We start from the raw sequence: 12,705 nt of genomic DNA, 5'->3' as shown, positions 1-12,705 counted from the left end.
TCCGGATTAGGCTTACACTACTAACTGGCCGAGGAACACCCACGCCTTTGCAGGGATCCTGTCTGAAGGATGGCGACTTGGCGCGCGCCAGGATGAACGAGGCGGAGGCGTGCTTTATCCTGGCGGCCAGAAATTATGCAGACAAAACGGCCGCCGATGAGCATACGATTCTACGCTCCTGGGCCGTCAAGGACTTCGCACCGAATGTACCGCAGTATGTGCAGATATTCAGGTGAGTTAGCAATGCAGGAGATGGCCCGTTCCGTTCCCGATTAATTCGAATTTTCTTTTGACATTTGCAAATGCCAAATGCGACGCAACCAATCGCACATCCTGCGGAATTTCCATTTCGCATTTCCGCTTCACGCAGACCTGAGCACAAGCTGCATGTGAAGTTCGCGGAGCACGTGGTCTGCGAGGACGAGTTCAAGTACGCCCTACTGGCCAACAACTGCACCTGTCCCGGCGCCAGCACACTGGTCACCCTGCTGCTCCACACATCCCGCGGACAGTACGTATACGCATGGTTGTCCAGCTGGCAGGACATGCAAAAAATTCTCTATCCGCCGTGCGTCATCGGCTCGCTTGGATGCGTCACGTCACCGGCGGAGTCGGTGGCCAGGTCACAGTCGCTTGATTGCTCATTCAGACGTTTTTCCTCAGGCCCTTATGTACATATTTAGTATATATATTTTTTTGTGTGCTAGCTAATTTAGTCTAGCCGCGGTTTGGGGGGTTAAGTGCATAAGCTGGTTGGTTAGGCCATGATTCCGTAAATCCCAGGAGTAGTCGGGCGTTCAACAGAAAAACTAAGTAAGGAACTGTATCAAAAAAGGGGCCAATTAAATTCATCGAAAAGTACTAATAAAGTTTCGCATTACGATAGATTTTTAATAATAATTTTTTAAGTAGATGGTTGAATATTAAAAAAATGTTCATACGTTATGTAGAGAGTATCAAAAGTTTTATATTCTCACTTGGCCAGCAGACATGTTAATTAAGCTTTACGGATCAACGTTGAATAGCTGGAAAATACATTTAAAATTAATGAGTTCACCGCAAACAAACGGACGGGTTTGCTAGCTTTTATCTTCCTCACTTACATGACAGAAATTCAATTTAAAATTCCAGTTTTAATTAAAAGCGCTTTGTGACACGCCAAAGAAAAACCAAAAACCTTACTCGCCATCGGCAAGTGTGAAAATTAGCAGAGCGCAGGTGGCGAGTTGAGGTGAAGGCGGTTTGCGGGACCTCCAATTAAATGCGGCTTTCAGTTTTAGTTTCCGTGAGCTGTGGTCGCGTGGCCTGAAACGGCGGGTTAATCAGATGTCAGCGAATGCTAATTGGGGCACCAACTGAGCCATGACTCATGCATTTCACATGAGCCTACGCCAAGATACATCCCTACAAGTACATATGTGTTTCCAACAATCCGCAGGGAGGGCCAGCAGAGTCCGGAGGAATGGCACCGCTTGTACGGCAAGTGTTCTGGAAACGAGATCTACCACATCGTCCTGGGCGACAGTCGATTCTTTGGCGAGTACGAGGGCAAGAGCTTCACCTACGCCAGCTTCCATTCGCATCGCAAGTGAGTACTCCGACGCCATCGGTTTGGGAATCCCCGAAATCCCATTCACAGGCGGAATTCTTGTTAAACCGTGACCATTCCATACAATCCCACTTCCGCAGATATGGAGTGGCCCTGGTGGGCGTGCGACCGGCGGAGCTGCCGGAATTCTACGAGGAAACCATTCTATTGAATCCCGGACCCAGGCACATTATGAAAAAGGATGACACGTGCTATTACATGAGCATCACCAAGGAAGAGAATTCCGCATTTGTCGTTAATCAAAATCAAACATCGGACCCCACGGCAGCTGCCAAGGAGGGGGGCGGGACAGGGGGCGGAGGTGGTGCCTCCTCATCCGCCTCCCACCACCCCACTGCTGCAACTGGTGGGTAGACCCTTTCTTTAGACCCAATTGTGCGAGTGTGTGTGTGTGTGTTTGAGGTTCAATCATTTAAAATTCAAGCGAATGAATGAACAAACTACTATGTATATCCATTTACATACAAACATAAATATGATATATATGAATTGTGAGCTTCCTTATTTAGCAACCAGTTCTTGCTCTACCTCTCTCTCTTTCTCTACCCTTCTTACATTTATCCAATAATCCTTATTTCTGAGGCTGAGTTAAAAGTTTTCTTTGTCGTTTTCCTCGACTTTTCAGTTTGTTTGGTTTGTCTGAATGAAAAGAAAACGCTTTAAGTGTGTGTTTGTGAGCGAGGCTGCCTCAAATTAACGTTAATCATAATATTCGCCTTGCCCGAATTCGTTTTCTCTTTTTTAAGTTTGTGAAACTTTCCACCTTAATCATTTTGTATGGGTTCCACTTTGTTAATTAACTTATTCCCACGAGGAAGTTACTTAAGTGCTTAAGTGCTTAATTTTCTTTTACGAAATATGTATGAAAACCAATGCAACTTTTCAGAACTGAAACAGAACACGCTTTTAGGTCCTAGAGGCAATGTCCTTTACATTAAACTTAGTTTCATATACAATGACCCATAGGATTTTATTGTTTTAGGATAGATTATGTCTACAGCCCAACACACACACACACTCAATCACTACACTAGATTAACAAACACTCGCCACTCAAACTGATATACCGTTAGAAAAGAGCTTAGGCCCAATTTCCGTTTCCGCTCTCGATCAAATTTAATGAGACTGGCTTGGAATTTAAGAATATATCATCAATGTAAATTTGATCGAATTGGAAAACCGGAAAAGGGGCTGGGGGAAACTAGTGCAGAGTTTCCATTATGTAGACCACATAAACCCTCGTTTTATCCTTTTATGTTATGTATGAATGTCGTCTAAGTACAACAATAACAATAAACTACATCATCGACTATGACAACAGCCAACCCAACAACAACAATAACAACAACAGTACAAGCAACAACAACAACAATTAGCACCACCTTCACATCATCAACATTACTATCAGCATCAACAACAACAGCAACAATAAATGCAACCTCAACCGCCGCAGCCGCACCACCACCAGTGCCGTCTGTTTGTGTGCGTGTGCCCCACAGTCCCAGTTACGATAGTGGTGGTGGCACCACCGGCACCACCCACTTGCAACCGTATCCGTATCCGCAATCGTATCCGCAACCGCATCCGCCAATGCAAACACCTGACAGTGGCGAGTTTGCATCACTATTTGTGCGTGAGTGTGACACCAGAACTACCGAAACCCCAAACGAAAGTAAAAAGCCCGCAAGTCAAGCCAAACCCGCATCTTTGGAATCCAAAAAGAAAAGATACTACCAAAAAAATGAAGCAAATCACAAATATTTCGTTCACGTTCTTTGCCTAACTCTATCACTCACCGAAAACCGATTCAGCGTCCCCACATACAAGCTACATACATATATCTTTCGCAGTTTCTCTCTTGCTGTCTCGATTTTGGAGCTTGAGCTGCCTTTAAACCCCACCCCATGTTACATTCTCCGCTACCCATGTCAAAGCACACATCCGGCGCCATCCAAGCCCATTTCTGCATTCCTTCCTCCCACATACACCAGTCAAATAAAAAACCCATACATGAACACTAGGGTGGACCATCAGATGCACCGCAAAAGAAATCGTTTTTAACGTATACGTAACATTGAATATATATCTAGTATTCAATCTTAACTGTAATTTACACGCGGTAATTGTAAATATTATTTGTTGAAAAACCGAGAGTCGAAATATAGAACTTTAAATAAAGGTCCACCCTAATGACCACACCCACGCTGGCCTCGCACTTTTTCCTGTTTTCTCCTTTTGCCACTATGCAAAACTATTTCTGTTGTTTGCTTCATTTTTTACATGGCTTCTTCTTCACGTTTCGTAGTTGTCTTTGCTCAAACATCACTTTTTCAACTTCCGCCCGTCATTTTCTTCTTCCGCCTGTCTTTGCACTTCGTTCTGTTTGCGATGTTATTTGTGTGTGTGTGCATGAGCTTTGGATGTGTAGAACTGGCTGTAAATAATATGTACACCTCACGCAACAATTCGTGTAAATTAGCTGCATAGAAATAGTCTAGCTTATTGTGCGTTCAAATTAGACCCGTCATCGTAGCTCACCCCTTTCCCACAGCCGCCCCTGTAATTAAGTAACCAAAAACTGTTGGCAGAAGGGGAAAGACAACATTTTGGCCAAGTTGCACCTTAATCACTTTGCTGAAAGTTTCCCGGCCAGTGCAAGCTTGTCGAGGACTTTTAACGAGTTGTTTTCCCAGGTTTGTCTTGTAGAATCTCCCCCAATAAACCCGCTCCACTTGCCTTTTTGCCCTTTTCTCTGTCACATTTTTGTCGCTCAGCTGAAATTAGTGGACATTTTATCCTGTATAGCAAGCGCCTAAGTAGTTGTAATTAGAATGGATATTGATCGTCAAGTTGACCGGGACTAATTGCACTTTCCGCTTTGACCCAATTTAGCTAGCGAAAATCCGACGGCTGTGATAATCTCGGACTCTAGGCAGAACCTCAAGGACACGACGGTGACCCAGACGGCGGCAACGATAACCACAACGACCCTGCCGCCACCGCCCCAGACGATGGGATCTCCCAGCATGGCGGGCGGATCGGGTGGATGTGGTGGAGGCGGCCTCGGCTTGGGCAGTGCCCACAGCATGGGCACCTCGCTCAGTATCACCCCAGCCACACTGACCACCACGGGCAATCACCTGGATGTGCCCTTTGCCAACAATCCCAACCTGCTCAGCCCAGATGTGCTCAACCAGCGGAGGGGTAAGTTTAAAGAGGAAGTCCAGTCCTACAACTACATGGCATAAGATCTATTTGAATTATTCCTTGAGTTTCCAACCCCAGTTATAACAGCATTGATTGAAAAGTATAATTTCTTAGTTGCCCCAGAAATATGACGTATCTATTTAGTTAAACTACATCACTGCCATTTACAGGTAGTAGACGTCCCTCGATCCTGCCCGTGCCCGACATGTTCACCTCCTCCTCATTCAGCATCGCCGGCAACGACGATGGCGAAGAGGGGGACGAGAGTGATGACGAGATCGACGACGAGATGCCCTGGCGTTCGCCATCCGAGAAGATTGCGTAAGTATCTCCCCTCTAATCAAACCCTTCACACTCCCCTTTTTGTCACTATTCCGAGGCACCGAATCCACCTTTCCCAGTGTAGTGTCTCTATCAATATAGATCTAGACCCCCAAACAGATTGTACTACGTATGTGTATCACTAACTATATTTCTTAGCTACTCTGTTTACCACGAGAAACTAACCTCTGACATGAATCTGTGTACATAGACCATGCTAGTCTGATCTCAGAAATCCGAAACGATCTAAGTATATTATTGTACAAAAGAAGTGGATCGTTGAGGACTGCGAGATCCGACTGAATGTAAATTGTATATGTTGTACTTAAGCACTAGACACCCGCCCCATTCCTTAAATGTAACCACCGTTCTTTGAACACATCAAACTAAACGACAATCGAAAACTTCGCATCAGCTGCTTGGGCGGGCACTTTCCACAATCGCGCACTTATTCGCTCATCATGAGCTCCTCGGAGGATTCGTATCAGCGCGGTTGCAGCTTCTGCAGTGCCACTGCTTCCGCTTCCGCTGCTGCTGTTGCTGCTGCTCCTGCTCCTGCGTATCCAAGTGATTCTGCCGGCGAGTCCGGAACTAATGCCGATTCCGCTGCCATGCCGTCCGAGGAGTATCTACCGAAGTTGCGCAGGCGCGTCATGAAAAAGAGCTACAGCTGCGATAGTGAGTGCCGCTCGGTGCCCGGAATGGGCATGGCCATGGGTGTGGGCCTGAATGGAGGAACTCTGGCCAGACTGGCGGCCAGAAGGCGTCAGTTGCAGCGATGTTGCTCCTGCAGTTGCTCCACTGCCACCACAACAACCACGCCGGCGGTGGCAGCGACAACAGCAATGGCAGCAGGAAGTGGGGCAACGGCATTCACGTCGAGCAGTTCCGTAGAGACACGTCGACCGGTGCGTCCGGTTTGGGTCTACGACTACTCCTGGTAAGTCTGACTGATGGCGGGGGGATGGGGGGGAAGGACATTCTGCGGACACACGCCATTTGTTGAAGAGTTCTTGTCTCGTTGTTGCTGTTCGTTCGTTGTTGTTGCTTTTGTTTGCCTGCCGCAGGACATCTTTTAATGACGCCGCCGTTTACCTTGGACCAACTAAGGCGGAACAACTCGAGATTCTGTGGTGTTTGTCGTGGCTCTCGGTGCCGTGGTGCATCTGCATATAATCAGCATTTGCTTCTGCTTGCTCCTTGGCTTTGTTTTGTTTTTCGGCTGCAATTGTGTATTCATTCCATAGGGCTTCCTGAAAGCGCCAAAGTTTCGCCTCCATACGCAGTGGTCGTAGAAGGAGCACAACGGCAGGGTTCTGGGAATCACTGTTAAAGTTTAAGTTTCACCATTCTGTTAATTCGTAGTGAATGCTTTGGATCTGCTCGTAGTTTTCATTTCCCTTTTTACCCGACACAATTTCCCAACTTGTAGCTAAATCGTTTGAGTCCCAGCACAATCTGCTTGTTTTCCCACCCGCACATCTCACCACCACCCACCTTAAAACCTGTCGCCCATCGCCTTGTCCACGGGGAGCTCACGTCTAACCCAGAATCGTCTGCCATTCCAGCATCGTCAAGGGGTTTCCACCTGTGTCACCCTTCATTGGCGTTAGTCCCACGCTCTGCTACTTGCTCAAAGAGAAGAAGCCGCTCTGCTGTCTGCAGTTGGCTCAGGTGGGTCGCTATGACAGTCCTTGGGCCAGACCATTTCATTTGGAGGAAAACCAATCTCTTTCGCAGGTCTGCGAGCACTGCAGCTATCGAAACGCAAAGGAGTACCAGTGGCAGAACAAGACGATTATCCTGGCTGCGGATTACGCCTCCAATGGCATATACAACTTCATCATCCCGCTGAGAGCTCACTTCCGATCGAAGACCTCGCTGAATCCCATCATCCTGCTCCTGGAGAGAAGGCCAGATGTGGCCTTCCTAGATGCGTTGTCTTACTTTCCTTTGGTAGGCTGTCAAATTCTAAATTGGTTGGTGCATTCTGATTCTACTTGGTCGCAGGTCTACTGGATGCTGGGGTCGATCGACTGCCTGGACGATCTGCTGAGGGCTGGCATCACTTTGGCAGAAAGTGTGGTGGTGGTCAACAAGGAGCTCTCCAATTCGGCCGAGGAGGACTCCCTCTCAGACTGCAACACCATAGTGGCCGTGCAGAATATGTTCAAGTGAGTGATAATTAGCTTAACTGAAACAGCTTGGACACCGTCCTGCCTCTTTGTAGATTCTTTCCCAGCATCAAGAGCATTACCGAGCTGTCGCAGAGCTCCAACATGAGGTTCATGCAGTTCCGGGCCCACGACAAGTATGCCCTCCATCTGAGCAAAATGGAGAAGGTCGGTAGCGCGTTGGCCCCACGCCCCCCTTTCAGTTGACATTTGGTTAATTTGCCGCTCACTTAATTGCAGCGCGAGAAGGAGCGCGGGTCGCACATCTCCTATATGTTCCGTCTGCCCTTTGCCGCGGGAGCCGTGTTCAGTGCCTCCATGTTGGACACCCTGCTGTACCAGGCCTTCGTGAAGGACTATGTGATTACCTTTGTGCGGTTGCTGCTGGGCATTGACCAGGCGCCGGGCAGTGGGTTCTTGACCTCGGTTAGTGCCAATCAGGTGATGAAAGGCGATTTGTTTCAACTTTATCATCCGTAGATGCGCATCACTAAGGACGACATGTGGATACGCACCTATGGTCGGCTGTACCAGAAGCTGTGCTCCACCACCTGCGAAATACCCATTGGCATTTACCGCACGCAGGACACGTCGAATGCGGACACGTCTCATGTGAGTAACTCGCCGGTCGAGAGATGGGGACCCTTCTCGGCCTTCAGCAGGCATTGTGTGCGCTTGCGTCCATCGGTGAGTCCAAGGCAAAACAAACAATAGCAAATCTCAAGATCAGATCCCAAGATCAAACTTCTAGACCGCGCATCCGATCCCAACTAAAGAAAAAGGGGGACGGCTCTGCAGGACACTCGAGAGACATTTGTTTCTAACCCAACTAACACGCTCACTCCACTCACTCACCAGTCCACACTTAGCCTGACTATATCTCTCTGTTTCTCTATGTCTAACTCTATCTTCCTAGCTCTACTCTAACTATAGCCTTTTACTTGTCTTTGCTCACTTGTTCGCATCTCGAGCTGCGATTAGGTACACACACCGAAACACAGCGAAAAGCAAATTAAACAGAAAACGATAACTTTTTAACTTCAGTTGCAAATTAACTAATTGAGTTCCCCAGGTGACGACGAGGCCTAATCGAAGTTCTTTTGATTGTGTTCGGTTCGATTCGGTTTTAAGTTTCACTATTCCTCAGTTGATTTACTTTTGGGTTTTGTGTTATAAATCACACGCTTACGCTTTACTACTAACTGCATTGAGTCTCAAGTCTGTTCATCATACGAAGTTTGCATATTTACCTCGAATAATGTTAAGTGCATACATATACCTGTTTCCCTCTCTCGCTCTCTCTCTCTCTATAAATATATATAAATATATATATATCCAAATATAAATAATCCTTTCAATTTGTAATCGTAAACGGCCGAAATGGTAAAGATTTAGATTTATCCTTAAAACATATATACTATAAGCTTGATTGACGCTATTAGCAACGAATCGCTCCCTTTAAAGTAAACTCCTACATACCAGAATATACTCATTTATACAAAGCATAGCGTGCTGATTCTGATTCCGATTCCGATTACGACTCCCACTCCCATTGCAGTTTCCGTTTCCGTTAGATTGCCCTCCTTATTTTGTTTACTTTTCCAGTAGCTCTGACCTTGCTGCAAATCAGGCCGCAAGTTATCCGCTCATACCCCAATCGCCCGTTTCGTTTTTGGATTAAGTTTTGCCGTCACAGCATTCATCATTCGATAGGATAACAGATCAGACAGACGAACCATTAGCCAGCATTCTGTGAGCATATTAGATCAGGCCAATGAAATTACTCATACAAATTACACATACGCCCCGCTGTACCAATTGAACAATTGATTTGCGTTTGTATTGGACCTGACGCACACGCACGCAGTGAGTTCCCCAAAGCGAAAAGCAAATAAGAAAAAGCAAAAATGAAAATGAAAACGAAAACAAGCAAAATACCAATGAAATACCGAAACACCAGCCAAACTTCATACATTCTCATATGCCTGCCCCTTTAGTCTGGCCACCAATTCGTTGTGTGTAACTGTGTGTAGTCTAGTCGTAGTGTTGTTGTTCCTGGGAGTGGGTAGTGGTACCTCCAATCCCATCCTGTTGGTCCTTTTTGCGTGACCTGTTGGCTGCTGCATGCTTGGCTCTTCCGGCTTTAATTTGACTTCAGTTTCAGTTTTGTTTTCCTTCCGATTTTGTTTCCGTTGCTGTGTGCATGCCGCCTTTTAATTAGCTGATTGCATTTGCTTATTGTGCCAGGCCTTGCAGTTGTGACTCTTTCTAACCCATTCTGTGGCATTGAACGAACAACTCCCCAATTACTCAAAGTTTTTGTCCCTGCCCAGATGCGCACGCTGATTGCTCATTAAAAATGCTCGCTCGATTTGAAAATCAATAAGAGCCTGCCGCATGAGGGATGGGCAAACAATTTTGGGTTAATTGGCAACACGAAAAAAAAACTTAATTTAATTAGACTTGAAAAACCTCCGAACGTAGGTGAAATGTCGTCCCAATGGTAGAAACTTTGCTTTCTCTATTTCCCAGTTGAGAAACAACCGCCAATAGCTTGCCCAGCACCTTTTCCATAGAGTTTTTATCGATTTTGGTTGAGAAACTTTTTGCTTTCTGGCTTTTTAAATCAATAAAACGCGTGTTTTCAGTTCTTAAAATTTTTGAATTCAACCGTTAGCGGAAGGGGGAAACAAACTTTTACGTGTTTCCTCCCCACGGCATGCCTAAACAACCTAAATGTTAACCATTTTGCTAAGGCCACAACTCAGTCACCATACCACACACTGATACTCTCTCTCACACACACATGCATACTCGAACACTGAGAGCAGTGAAAGCAATTTGCCATTTCAATTAAAAACCAATTAAATATGTAAATCATTTTGTGTTTAACCGAACTCATTGAACTCGAATTTGCATACACCAAACTAATCATGGGCATGCCTCAGTACGACGAGGAGACCGGCACGCCCGACTCGACGAAGGACTCGACGGAAATGCTGCGCGGGGTCACCTACCGTCCGCCTGGGTCGGCAACAGGTGGCGCCAGCAGCTTCCGGCCTCAGCCGCAACGCCAGCGGTCGGTCAACTGCCTGGGCGGTTGCTCGGAGCGCAAGGGATCATCCGTAAGTAGCGCCCCACTCAACAGCATTCTCCATTTTCGATTTCAATCAATCAACTGTATCCCGTAAAGGGTAAAGGGTGGGGGTTAAGGGGCGCCATTTAAGTTTGGTTTCAGGTAGGTCCGTCTTGATTTCATTCCTGCTTCTGCAGCATGATGTTCTTTGTATGGTAGCATGATTCACTACAACTAAAACAACTAAACCAGCAAGGGACGATGCTGCCCATCGGTCTCGTCTGCATTTTCGCACAACAATTAAACACACACTCAGGATCAGCTAGCACATTCTTAAACGGGCCACTTTGGGTTTTCTCTTAAAGTCTCTTATTGGGCATGGTTTGGTTCGTAAAGTGGTTTACACTTTCGTTAAAATTCAATTAAATCATTACAAGTGGGAAACCCAACTGGCCTGTAACATCCTGTAAATGGTTTACCTTAAGATAGTGTGCTTAGCAAGTACTTCAATCTTTTAGTACTCCATCAATCTGGCTGACGAGGCGAGGGATAACCATGCGCAGCAGATCGAGCGGGCGGAGATTGCGAATCTCGTGCGAAGTCGGATGGAGTCTCTGAATCTACCCACGATCGACTACGACGATGTGAGCGAGAAACGCAACCACCTGTCCTATGTGATAATCAACCCGAGCTGTGATCTCAAACTGGAGGAAGGCGATCTCATGTGAGTAATATCATACTTTTTATAAGAAATTAGTTTATACCGTTAACTGTTGATAAGGTATAATGAGTATGATGCCATGGGTAGAAAACATCCATATCTCTACTCGTAGATCTCGTAGAAAATGCTCTTCTAAATTGGTTTTATTTAACAAATTTTCCATTAGATACTTGGTGAGGCCGTCGCCGTTCTCTGCCCAAAAGACCTTCGAGCGACACAACTCGCGCCGCAAGTCGAACATCTCGTTCTGCTCGAACATCAACCTGGGTGCCACATGCGGCCCTCAGATGCCGCAGATGAACATGAACATGGCCAACACCGCCGTCGGGGCTGGATCGCGTCGAGGATCCGGCATTGCCGGATTGAACCCCATGCAAATGCAGAGCGTTCAGACCTTGGCCGGGTATGGATCATCCTCGCAGCGCTGTAGTCCCCCGATGCAGCAAATTAAATCGAATTCTCTTTCTCTACCCGACAGTCCGACGGTGGTTGGCAATCAGCGAGGACGGAGTAACTCATTGCGGGTTGGCTATTATTCCTATTACACCCACACACAGCAAACACACACCACCGATTTCCTTCTCTATGTTTGTTCGTTTGATTCGATTCACGTTTCCACGTTTGTTTGTTACATTTTAACATTTGAGTTTAGAAACACCAGGACCACAAAATTAAATTAACTTTATGCTGCGATTATTAATGATTGAGTTTATCTCAAATTTTAAATTCCCTGATCGCAGCATAAACTCAATCCTAAAATAACTAAAGTGAGCTCTTTGTGGAGCATTTGATTTGATTTTTTTGTTGATTTCTTAACCAATTGGCTATGACAAACGAATGTGTTCACTTTGTTGCTTGTCCCATTTGTGGGACAGCATTTGCACTCTCACACTTAGCATCAAAATTATGGGAACACAAAATTAAGCCGCAGATCACCCCTCCAAACAAGCACGGCAGCAACTGCAACTGCAACAATCTACAGCAGCAACCGCAAAACAACTGCAACAATCAACTACAACAGCAAACCGTAGTCATAGTCCGCACCCAGAGAATAATCACTAAAACAAGGAAACTCATGAAATATTAGACACGCTTCATTTAAGTGTCCAAGTTAAAATCAAATTAGCCCCACCATCGAGCCGCATTACGAGTTGAAGTTCATGTGTTTCTTCTTTATGTGTTCGTTTAGTTCTTTGAGTGACTGTAGCTGTTACTGCAACAATTGCCAATTTGTATGTGTAAACGTAATTGAGTTTCGTTGGTATCAAAGTACATCTGCCTTGGGCTTACTAACCCTACTAATTATCGCCAATCTTGGTGGATATTTCCCGTGCTTGTTCCCATTGCAGATCGACAACGATATCCTGCTGCGTCGATCCTCGTCCCTGCGACAGGGCCTTCCCAGCGTGGGCGTCAGCCACGGCCGGAGAAAGTCGTCGCTGGAAGAGATCGGCATAAGCCACTTCACTACCCTCATGCAGGCAACGAACCATAGTAACCCCATTAAGATATCCCTAAACGGTAGCATCGGCATGGAGGTGGGTGCCATAATGATCTGTGTAATTAACCATAAGGCTAACCTATCCTTTTCTCCCTC

At 46.1% G+C, this 12,705-nt stretch overlaps 1 protein-coding gene across 18 annotated transcripts in view; it reads left to right on the top strand.

The window, feature by feature from the left end:
* LOC6733850 (potassium channel subfamily T member 2) overlaps positions 1 to 12,705 on the top strand; it is a 97,415-nt gene that overhangs the window by 82,855 nt on the left and 1,855 nt on the right. For 4 of the 18 annotated variants that reach the window (XM_039292642.2, XM_039292640.2, XM_039292646.2 and 1 more), the window contains 18 exons: positions 54 to 232; positions 371 to 511; positions 1,439 to 1,588; positions 1,690 to 1,955; positions 2,931 to 3,242; positions 4,502 to 4,813; positions 4,987 to 5,137; positions 5,553 to 6,077; positions 6,706 to 6,811; positions 6,878 to 7,093; positions 7,148 to 7,311; positions 7,368 to 7,479; positions 7,552 to 7,737; positions 7,792 to 7,998; positions 10,260 to 10,436; positions 10,906 to 11,111; positions 11,275 to 11,632; positions 12,458 to 12,646. In XM_039292642.2, the coding sequence (XP_039148576.1) occupies positions 54 to 232; positions 371 to 511; positions 1,439 to 1,588; positions 1,690 to 1,955; positions 2,931 to 3,242; positions 4,502 to 4,813; positions 4,987 to 5,137; positions 5,553 to 6,077; positions 6,706 to 6,811; positions 6,878 to 7,093; positions 7,148 to 7,311; positions 7,368 to 7,479; positions 7,552 to 7,737; positions 7,792 to 7,998; positions 10,260 to 10,436; positions 10,906 to 11,111; positions 11,275 to 11,632; positions 12,458 to 12,646 (3,957 nt within the window). Of the gene's footprint in view, positions 1 to 53; positions 233 to 370; positions 512 to 1,438; positions 1,589 to 1,689; positions 1,956 to 2,930; positions 3,243 to 4,501; positions 4,814 to 4,986; positions 5,138 to 5,552; positions 6,078 to 6,705; positions 6,812 to 6,877; positions 7,094 to 7,147; positions 7,312 to 7,367; positions 7,480 to 7,551; positions 7,738 to 7,791; positions 7,999 to 10,259; positions 10,437 to 10,905; positions 11,112 to 11,274; positions 12,263 to 12,457; positions 12,647 to 12,705 lie in introns of those variants that run through there. The other 14 variants (XM_039292655.2, XM_039292652.2, XM_039292651.2 and 11 more) reach the window with 12 other exon arrangements.

Source organism: Drosophila simulans, chromosome 2R, assembly GCF_016746395.2.
Source record: "Drosophila simulans strain w501 chromosome 2R, Prin_Dsim_3.1, whole genome shotgun sequence".
In the NCBI taxonomy this organism is placed as follows: Eukaryota; Metazoa; Arthropoda; class Insecta; order Diptera; family Drosophilidae; genus Drosophila; species Drosophila simulans.
Note: the sequence above shows the minus strand (reverse complement) of the source record. Positions and strands in the feature narration are given on the sequence as shown.